Source organism: Serinus canaria, chromosome 3 (assembly GCF_022539315.1).
Source record: "Serinus canaria isolate serCan28SL12 chromosome 3, serCan2020, whole genome shotgun sequence".
Classification (NCBI taxonomy): Eukaryota; Metazoa; Chordata; class Aves; order Passeriformes; family Fringillidae; genus Serinus; species Serinus canaria.
This window is the reverse complement of record NC_066316.1, coordinates 12,663,550-12,674,302: the sequence shown is the minus strand read 5'-3', so window position 1 is coordinate 12,674,302 and position 10,753 is coordinate 12,663,550. Positions and strand designations below refer to the sequence as shown.

At 45.6% G+C, this 10,753-nt stretch overlaps 1 protein-coding gene across 1 annotated transcript; it reads left to right on the top strand.

Moving 5' to 3' along the window:
* Window positions 1-2,144: 2,144 nt before the first annotated feature.
* Window positions 2,145-10,163, top strand: PCARE (photoreceptor cilium actin regulator). Its single transcript, XM_009096158.3, has 2 exons — window positions 2,145-5,848; window positions 10,034-10,163. The coding sequence occupies exons 1-2, from the start codon at window positions 2,145-2,147 to the stop codon at window positions 10,161-10,163; spliced, it is 3,834 nt and encodes a 1,277-aa protein (XP_009094406.3).
* The last annotated feature ends 590 nt before the right edge of the window (window positions 10,164-10,753 follow it).

Below are 10,753 nucleotides of genomic sequence, written 5' to 3'. Positions count from 1 at the left end.
GATGTCTCTCAAGTCACTGGAAGCAGCAGAGGGGCAAAAAGGCTATTTGCCTGTTCTCCTGAGTTTTCCTAGGCTAGCTCTGGAGGGCTACAGCATCCTGACCATTAGCATCACCAGGATGAAGCAGCTGCCTGAATCTGCTCCACTTCCCCACTTTGAACACATTAGATACCTGCCCAAAAGGGAATACAAGAAAGTGTTGGATGGTTCTGCAGAATCCACATTGTGGTGAGACACAGAAGCGGCCAGAGCCTGAGCTGAATGACTGGCCAGAAGCTGAGTCAGGAGGTTATTTATTACCTGATGCTTCCCAAAAAAGCCTTGTGGGAAATGGCTATGTCATCATGTACATTCAGTGCAATGTATGTGTTCCTGAAAAATTACTTTGAAGAAAGCACATAGAGTTTTAAAAATCTTCCTGGGAATTACTGTGGTGCCTTCTTCCCTGTAAAACAAGGTAATTTTGCTGCCTCTGCTGAAAAGATAAAAAGATTTGAACAATAGGGCTGCAGAGAATAACAACTTCCCTCTCAGGTTGCAGTCCAGCCCCGAGTAAGCAGTTACTTAAAGTCTGAGAATGTTTCATGGGCTGGGCAGCATGTAAGGATTTGTGGGAACTGGGCAAGACACACATGACCATGCAGGTGGAAATTGCTAGAGGGAAGCTGTAGGCTTCTAGTCAGCATTTGAGTTGGCCACTGTTGACTGTAACCCCTGCAACACCGAGGAAGGGCCACCTGCAGGACAAAAGCTGTGCCTGGAACTTAAAACACAAATCCATTTTGGCCAGTCTGAGTAGTGAACAGGAAGGTTGAGGGTGGTTGCTTCCACATGCCACCCTTCACAAAGAAATGCTTGGAAAAGAATCTTCTGCCTCATCCAATTCCTATTTGGCTTCCCTAGTTTCTCTTTCAAAGTAGTAATATAGCATCCTGACCTTAGAAGAGATTCAAACAACAGGTTTTCATTTCCCTTCCCTTCCCTTTTCCTTTTCAGATATGGGTCTATATTTTTGAAATTTCTTAGTTTTTTTCTTTCTTAGAGTCCTACCCCATAAAGCTTTGCATTTAAGAGAACTAAGCCCTGGCAAATGAAAAAGAAATAAAGGTAAGCAAGTCACTCTTGGGGGTTCAGATTTTATCCCAAAACACTCAGACAAAGGAAAAAATGAATTTTCATCTGATTTTTAATTTTAATTTGAAAATAAACAGATTGGATCCACTAGATTCAGATGCTCTCTTAACAAGATATGCAAAACTTATTTTACTGAATTACTTAATTCAAATACTGTTGTTGTGCAGTTAGGATTTTCAGGTTGGGAAACTATCTAGAAAGGAAAAAAAAAATTACAAGAATGATCATGTGAGAAGGAGGAAAAAAACTGCAAAATCTTGTTTGGAAGTCTCAGGAGGAAAAAGTAAACAGCTTGTCACTTGCAAGTAGGGGAAAATTTTGAAGACTCTCAATGCAGAAGTCTTAACAGGCATTTCTGACCCATTTGATTTCCTGTCTTTACTCTCCAGTGGGTACATCCGTGGTCAAGGTCACCCTTCTCTTAGTTAAGGAGCATCTAATGATGATTACATGCCATGTTCAGATAGTTTGCCTTCAAAAAGGCTTCAAAATACAGCCTCTTCCTTTGGATCTCTGCATTCAACTGTATGTTTTGTTTTTGCAACGAGGGAAAAAAGCAGGGACAGTCCTTCTGCCCCCCAACACACAGGAAAAGAAAAAATCTGCCTTTATAAATACAACACTGGTGCTGACTGGCTAGAGCCTGCTTACCCTAATGAGCTTAAAATCTTATTTGCAGAGGACATCTGTCAGGGCAGAAGTGAGGTACGCCAGTGCTCTTAATCCATTAGATCTAAATCCAGCCGAGCTCTCACACTCCTTTTTTTGAATCAAAGAAGAAAACCCAAGTGGGAACCTACAATGGAACAGGGCACAACTTCAAGAGCAGATCCTATGCAATAAGCAGGTGGGATTTTAAGATGAGCAACAAAGGAAACTGACAACAAAACTGGGACCATGATGCAAAACTCCTGAGGCACAGGCCAGTCTGCAGCTCAGGATGACACAGTGAGTTTGATTTTTTTTTTGAGTGTTCTGGATTTTTGATCAAAAATAAAGACGAAGGAAAGATGGGCTGCACACCTTCTCGCAGTGAGACTGACAGTACTGCTGCAAGAAGTGCTCTTAAGGCTTTGAATAAACCCAAAAGTGTTTTGCCGATTGATTCGAGAGATAAAGGAATCCCTCTGCTGGTTAAAGGTTCATCTTGCTACAATATTGATGAGTATGGGATTCAGAGGAAGGACTACCTGGAAGAGGAGGAGGAGGACAGACTGTCAGAGCTGGACAAAAATGATAATGTGCACTTATCTTCCAAGGCTCATTCAGATTCCCAGATTTCCAGGGAAGACAAGAAAATTGAGAGGACAGTGACAGATGCTGAAGTCGTTATGTCTGAACTGATTGAGTCTCAAAAGCACATCACTGAGTCCATAGAGATCAGAAAGCAAACCTCCTGCGAATCAGAAGCATCGGCTTTCATCTGGGATGACAAGAATGAAAGCAACGCAAAGCAAATCCCAAAGAAAGGGAAGAAGAAGAAAACCCATAAGCTGGCAAAGCAAGGTCAACCCAGCAGAAGTAAAGAAAAGTCCATTGTGGCGCTGTGTGAGACAGAGAAGAAGGTAGACTTTCCAGAGCTGCTCGTCAAGGCTCACCAGAGCGCGTACGCCTACTTACACCCCAACCTCTCCAAGTATGAAACTATTCTGCACATGGCTAGCCAGGCCACCCAAACTCAGCTCTTCCTGCAGCAGATGATCAGCTTCCTCGTGCTTCGCTTTGATGAAATCAATCAGCTCTTGGAAGAAATTGCCATCGATGGGGAAAATCTTCTCAAAGATGTGGGTGGGAATCTGGCATGGCCGGCAGAAAAGGGAGATTTGAAGGAGCACCCTGATCTTCTGCAACAGCTGCTGCAGTACACGGTGAACAAAATGCAGTTGGTGAGTGGGATGCTGGCCTCCCTCACGTCCAGCGCCCTGCAGGAGACATGCAGCTACCTGCAGTCTGCTGCAAGCAACTTGGAAGGCAAACTGAAGGCAAAGCAAAGCTTTGATGAGCACCTGCTACGGACGGTAAAGCTGCTCGAAGCCTCAACTGTGGGACCCTCTCAGTCCCACGGGGATGACAGGACTCTCTGTTCTGAGGACAGCGGCATTGGTGTGGACAGTGAATCCCTCAAAGAGTTCAGTGCTCTCAGCCAGCACGGAGCACAGCCTGGTGACTCCTGTGCACACGGACATCCATCCCGAAAGCATGCCGGAACCGCGGAGCGTGCGAGCATGGGCACAGCTGTTTCCCATGGCTGTGCTCTTGGAAGGCATTTTAAGGATGTGTTTCATTCGCCTGTGAAAAGCAGGGAAGCGACTTCTTGTCAGGGTGGAGTAGCAGAAGGCACTTCTACCATGCCCCAGTGTGCAAGCTTGAGCAAAAGCTACAACCCCTTGCAGTCTGATTCTACTCAGGAAGGTGAACATTTCAAAATCTGTGAATCAACAGATTTTCCTTCAGATGAGGATGAGGATGATGACGATGATGAAGAGAGCACGCTGGGGGAGGATGATGACAACACAAGTTTATCAGAAATGGGGAAGGATGCTCTGCCGAGGTCCCTGTCTTCACCTGCGCTCACTGAAAACATTCAAAGGCAGTCCATCAAAAGGACAGAGAATGCAGATACAGAAGAAATAATTTTGAAGATGAAAGATGCCATCAGTGAAAAAATCAAGTTTGTCCCAGCTAAATCCAGGCGTAAGGAGTGGACAGAGGATGAGAGTGGAAGAGCAGTCCTAGCAAAGAGGCCCAGTACAGCGACAGGCAGACAGAGAAGGTTTGGGAAACAACGACGGTCCAGGTCAGAGGAGTCCCTCAGAAGCCAGGCAGAGGACCCAACTCTCCTAGAGCTTCAGAGAACTCAAAAAGAGCTCAGCAAAAGGCTGGAAACGTTGTATGGAAAGGATATAGCTAATAACCTGGAGCTGTGGAAATCCAGAACAGCACCTTATTTGCAGGATGATCAAATTACATCTAGGTCCTCCCGCAAGCTGAAGGCAGGCCTCTCAAAAAATTTCAGCATCCTGCCTAATCAGGATAAAGTCCCTTTGTTCACATCTGATCAAAATCCTGCCCTTTTGCTGAATGAAAAGAGAGTCAAGAAGCCTGTAAGAGCTACTGTGCCTACCCAGGAGACATCAGGAGGCAAAGAAAATGAGCCTCCTGGAGCACAAATGTTGAGTGGCAGCAGCTGTACGCCCCGGCAGTCTGTCAAAAAACTGATTGAAACCTTCAGTCCTACTGATGATCTTGCAAAAGGCAAACCTCTAAGATCCTTAGGACCAATAAAGTGCATCAGAAAATTTGGACTTCCAGTCATCCCACCCACCACTCCCTTTCAGAGAGGCCTGGCACCTTTAAATCTCAAGCATCGCATTTCACCAGTAGAAGACACAAACACCAAAGATGTTTCTTCTAGCTTTCCAAATGCCTTTCTTCCTGCCCCACCAGCTGCAGAATTAAGCAAGAAGGAAACAAAGGAAGAGACTGATGAAGACACTGAGAACCTGCCACCACCACCACCTGAAATGTTAATGGACACTTCTTCTGAAAATTTATCTGAGCCTGAAGAAACTGCAAGAATAGAAGGAAACTCTCTGGAAGATGCCAAAAAGACCACCAAACCAGAACTGCATGCTGCTAAGAGATCACAAGTTTCCCCAAAAATGAAAGCCTCCCTTCAGTCCATGGACTTACTGCCAAGCAAAAATATCAGTGGCCCCAGTGGGGTGACTAATAAAGGCCTAAGGAGCACTAGGTCAGGAGATGAGAAACCGCACAGGTACTCCCTGGAGCTGAACCCTACCAACGTGCGCATCCCCAGCCAGGAGGAGATACTGGAAACCCAGAGGAAAGAGGCTGCGGATTTATACAAGCAAACCCATAAAATTATTCCTCTTCAGAACCCCAGTGGGGTTTCAAACCCACACAGCAGCAGCTCAGAGAGCAAGGGACCCAACCCACCCACGCGCCAGAAGCACGGCTCTCCCGACCCGCCCCGGAGCGGCGACAAGGGCTCCCTGTTCACCAGGAGGGTCTCCCCAACGAGAACTGCTCCTTCTTCACCAACTGAGAAACGGCTTTTCAGCCCCCCAGTGCATCACAGACAGTCTCTGCAGGCTTTCAGCAACATGCAGCCGAGCTCACCCACCATGCAGAGGAAACCCAGCCCCCCCTCCAGCCCCAGGGTGCCCAGCCCCCCTTTGCAGAAGAAGCTGCCCTCTCCACCATCGCAGCGGAAACCACTCAGCCCTCCTGTGGGGCACAGGCAGAGCTCACCCACAGCACAGCGGCTGGCAGGCTCCCCCTCTCCATTCCCCAGCACCCCCTCCCCACCAGCCTCCCCATCTCACTCCTACAAGGGGCCCAGAGCTGGGCTGGATGCTGGGGACGAGCACCAGCTCTCCTCCTCCAAGAGGGGCAGCAATGTCCGTTCCATATTTTGCCCGGCCACCTCTTCTTTATTCGAAGCCAGACCTCCAGTGGCAGCCAGCAAGTGCCCTGCTGAGGTGAGCAGCCAGCCTGGAGCTGCAGCACACCCCCAGAGGAGCAGCCTGCTGTTCCAGCAGCCCGGTGACCATGCCAGGAAGCTGTCCCTGAGCACCAGCCATCCTCAGCCATTCGTCAGGAGAAGTTTCTCCGACCGCCGCCCAGGGGTCCAGCCTCATCTCCCAGCTCCTCTGACAGCTGGCAGTGAACCTGCACTTCACCAAGCAAGGTAAGGAACTTGATGCCAGAAGAGCAGACCTATAGCACCATGTTGGCTTTCTAAATTTCCGATGGGAATTTCAAGTTGTTAAGAGGTTTCCCGGAAGGGTGTCCTGTTCAAGTGCACAAAAGATGGCTGGGCAAAGATAGCACTGTATGATCATTGTCCGTCCCTTCCAACTGAAATAATCTGTTCTATTTTCTTGCCTCAGATTTCAGTGGACTACCAGTCTGAAAGAAGGGAATAGTTAGCTTTCCATGGCTTGCTCAAGCCTTACCCTTACACATAAGCTGTGACAGGCACCCCAGGGAAAATTCAATGTTGGTTCCATGGCACAGAACCCCCCTTATTTGTGTGGGGGCTAAGGGCATCCACATTCAATTCCTTAAAAAGCTCTGAAGTAGCCCTCAGGTTATAAACATAAATATTTATGAGAAGACAGGTGTGAGCCAAGAGGAGGGGGGTTGTTCTATCTTCAGCTTCTAATCCAGTGTAGACTGTTCATCTGAAAGCTGTGGGAGAATGTTTCAATTCAGCCAGCAAGAATGAGAGACAGATAACATACAGGCAGGATCTGTGTGGACAAAATTATGAGCTGGAATTTTGAGCTTCTTGTGCACACTTTCAGACCTAGGTGCTGAGGTCAAGTCTGCTGGGTCCACAGCCCAAACCCAGTTTTCAGAAGCATCCCATGGCTACTGGAGATTCATTGCTATGAAAAAGAAATCTAGACATTAACACATGCCAGTTCCATGTTTGCAAAAAGTGGTGGCCTTTTATTAAGAAAATGGGCTTAGCTTTAAATTTTGTCTATCACCTAAGGAAAAAGAAAATCCTAAAACCATCCAGTAAATAGAAGTGGGTATTTGGGAATACTCAAAGATGTGTAACAGCCTGGAAATACAGTGTTGTTATTCTAGTTTCTTAACATCTTAGGATGTGTAAGTCAATTAAGCTTTAAGCTTCTCTGGTAACCTTTCTACACATGAGCAGTATTTTTGCTCTTGTCCCAGAAGAGCTGCAGTCACATGATTCATTCCCTTGAGGAGGGAGAGGGATTGCAAGATCAACCCCAATAGGATGAAATTGCACTTGTGGGTGCACAAGCACTCAGGGCACTGGGAACACAGGGACAGTCTCAGGCACTGAGGACAGATTTCCAGGCATTCCCACCCCAGAGACAGAATAAGGACTGAGCATCCCATGCTGGCAGTAGAGGAATGTGCTGAACAAAACATGTGAAAAACACTGGGAAATGCCAACCATTTTGCACTCCCTGTTCTACTATTGCACTGCAGTCTGACATTTAAACATTTCCTAAAATTCCTGTGCAGTGCTGCTGGGTTTTCTGTTATTTCTATGTATTGTGTGAAGTCCGCTTTGTCTACTCCATTGCCTGCCAGCAGAAATAAATGTTTTCAAAAGAGTTTTTATGTAAAACCTTGCAAGGCAAAAGCCCAGGCAGTTTTATGGCTGCATTTCATTTCTTTATTATAAATTGCTAGCTAATTTATACTTCAATGGGGTTTATTATCTTTCTGTCATAGTCTGTCAGAGTATAGTGAGTAATACAAAACAACTCATTGTAAATAAAATCATCCCTTTCATGAAAAAAGCCATATATCCTACTGTTATGATCTACAAGTATTTTGGAAGAACTAAATATATCCTAGGACAAATTCAGCTTATCATTTATCCCAATGAACACCAAGAGTAGCACTAGTCATTTATGCCAAATTTATATCAACATAAGCAAAAGGGAAATTTGAACCATTAATTATCTCACACACTGATTTAAGATGCAATACACAACCGTGTGTTTTCTTACACCCAAAATAAGCTGCCTGGAGGAAATTTGATGGACCTTGCATTCAATGGCCTAAAATGAACATCACAGCCAATGGGCTGATGGGCAGAGAAGGACCTGTCTTCTGTTATTTTAGGTATGAACACAAGGAAAAAGCTCTGAGAGCTCTTCACATCACTTCAGGTCCTCTCCTCCTGCTCAGGACTGGTGGTTGCCACAGCTGTAAGAACCACATCACCCTGTGCAGGTGCTGAGCCCTGCCCTGCTCTTTAGCAGGTGCCTTAACAGACAAGGCACCACACTCTGATCCATCTTTCTTCTCCAAGTCCATTAAAGAACTTTCTTTGCTTTGTAATTCATCCAGCTGACAGAGGAAAATCTCAAAATGTCTAAACCTAAACCTAAACCTAAACCTCCTTATTCCAGCAATGTTTGCATCTGGTCTCAAATTCACAAGCCATAACCACACAGCTGTCAGTCTCCTTTCCTTCATTCCTCCCCTTGCTTTACCTCTTCTTTCCATATGTAACAATGCCTTTTTTTTTTTTTTTTTTGGTCTGTGTGGTGTTTTCCTGTGTTATTTTTCTGTGTAATTAGCAGCTTCATGGGTAAAAGGGCAAGAACACAGAGTAAACCTGAGATACTATCAATCTTTCATAGGAAAAACATTCTGAAGACCAGTGAGTTATCCAGTGTCTCCCATACTCACAAACTCAGGGATATAAGAGATATATCCCCCCACTTTTCCCATACCAAATATCCATTTGATGAGAAGTAGGTTGCCAAAGATAATCTGGCAGAGCTTGTACAAGCAAAAAGAGGCAGCTGAGTTGCCTCTCCCACACACCCCCTTTTAGCAGAAACACACAAAATAAAGAGGCAACTTCCATCTTATTTTGCAAGCTGGCATTGATGGGCATTAAATGTCAGTGCTGTGCACAGATTTGTGTGTCTCCTGCACACTCATTGCTCTCCTAGAAGGCAAAACTCACTTTTTCCAAGCCTGCCTTCTGCCCATCCCATGTTGTAAGGAATAGCAGTACTTAAAACATTAGTAGCCCTAACAAGGGCTGGAGCTGGAGCTTTGCTTTTAATCTTAGACCTTACCTGACAAGAACTTCAGTTCTCAAGTCAGTTCAGCTGGTTCCCATTTAACCAGCCTGAGGTTGGATAGGCTGAGATAACTTGGCTGGTTTCTAAGCTTGGTCATTTGACAGCAATCAGCAATTATTGGCATCTCAGTAAGGCACATCATCTACAATTGCTCTGCTCCTAGAAATTCTGTTAATCTGTAGCACAGTTTCTGTGTATGCACCTTAACAATTTAGTATTTCCTTGAGACTGCTCCTCTCCTAAGTGGTAGAGCAGAGAGAGAAGATAAAATGCCATTGTCTTTAACATACTGTTCAGTGAGAGCTTGAGAATGAGCTGGGTTGACTGAATCAGGCTCAAAGCAAGTAGCCCAGATGAGCCCTTCTGCAGCTGGGGGATGTTTGAATCTGGATTAGTTTCATGACTGGACATGGATCACAAATCTCTTCATTTAGCAGTTCAAATCATTAAAGTCCTAGCAGTTAAGAGTAGGAACATAACAGCTTTTCTGTGGTTGAAAGTTCATTCAGTTTAGCAGTTTATACACATAAAATACAGTCATGATTCCCAGATAGCTCTGAAATGTTTCCCCATGTTGAGTTTAAACCACATGAACGAGCTGCAGCAACACAGAGCACACTTCACACACTGCAGCAGGAAGGCACAGGGCATGATACCCATGACTGGATCCACTGCAATGATCAGTCTTGACATATAAAGCCCCTGTACCCCTGGGGAGTGCCAGAGCAACCTCAAGAACATCATTTACACCTTTTGTGTCTCAGTGCTTCTGTCAGCAGAGTGAGAGTAGCAGATTTATAAGAGCAGGATTCCCCTCCCACAGTCATGCTGGTGTGCTCAGAAATCACAGTAACCAGGCTAGGCAGATGCACATCAGAGGTAAGACTTTTTCCTTCTCCTTCTCCTTCTCCTTCTCCTTTTCTTTTTCCTTTTCCTTCTCCTTTTCCTTCAGCAGTCTGAAACAAGACTTTCCACTCAAATCTGCCCCTGTCTGCAGGGAAACCCAGCCTCACACTGATCCCCTGTTAAACCTACAAGATGTTTTCTTCCCAGGAGAGGTCTGGAAGGGAAGAGTAGAGTGCATTTGGCAGGACAGGAGCAGAATCTGGATGGTGCACACAAAGAGTGTGTTCATGAGGAGATGGGGAATGACAGGGTGTGGGGAATGACTGGGTGTCGTGCAGCCTTTGTGCTTGCTGGGTTAACATGCTCTAATCAGGGCTGTTTTAAAAAGTCATGATTCATTAGCCTCTTAAGCATCTTTCCTTCTGCAGCTTGGAGAAGAGCCCGAGAAAAGCAGGTGACTCTTGGAACAGCTCTGGGGTTCCTGAGGCCAGAGAGTCCAACAGATCTGCTTCCCACCCCGAGCTCTACATCGTGGGCCAGGGGCTGCAGAGGGACTGACAGCAGGAGCACCCCCAGGGCAGAGGCACAAGCAAGGCCAGAGACCCCAGAGGGAGGAAACAGCTTTAGCCCAGGCTCCAGAACACAGCTTCACCTTCTCTTGCAAGGAAACCCTACGATGGCATTGCATCAAAAACCCCAAACTGGGCTCAACCTGCTAACGAAACACCAGCCACCTGCTTCTCCCTTCATGCCATGGTTTTGCTCAGAGATCCACATGGAGCAGATAAACACTTTGTTGCTGGGTGAGTCTGAGGCAAATTTGATTGATGAAGACAGGACCTACAGCTAAGTCCTTTTTTCCCCAGTTTAGACAAAAGATTTAGAAAAGCTAACACAAATTATCATTATTCAGAATGTTATTTATTCAGTAGGCATCATAGTCTGTGTAAAATGTGACTTTTCCAGGAGGGAGGTAAAACCCTGAGCCAATTGAGTGTTACTGCAATTAAACATCCATGCCTTCAGCAAAGCCACGTTTTTACCCTAGGTGTTTATCTACATGCAGGGAGAGAATAATGTCATATACAAGTTAAAACAAAGCAACCCATTTTGAAGGAAAAAAATAGGGATCTTACTTCCTCAAAAAA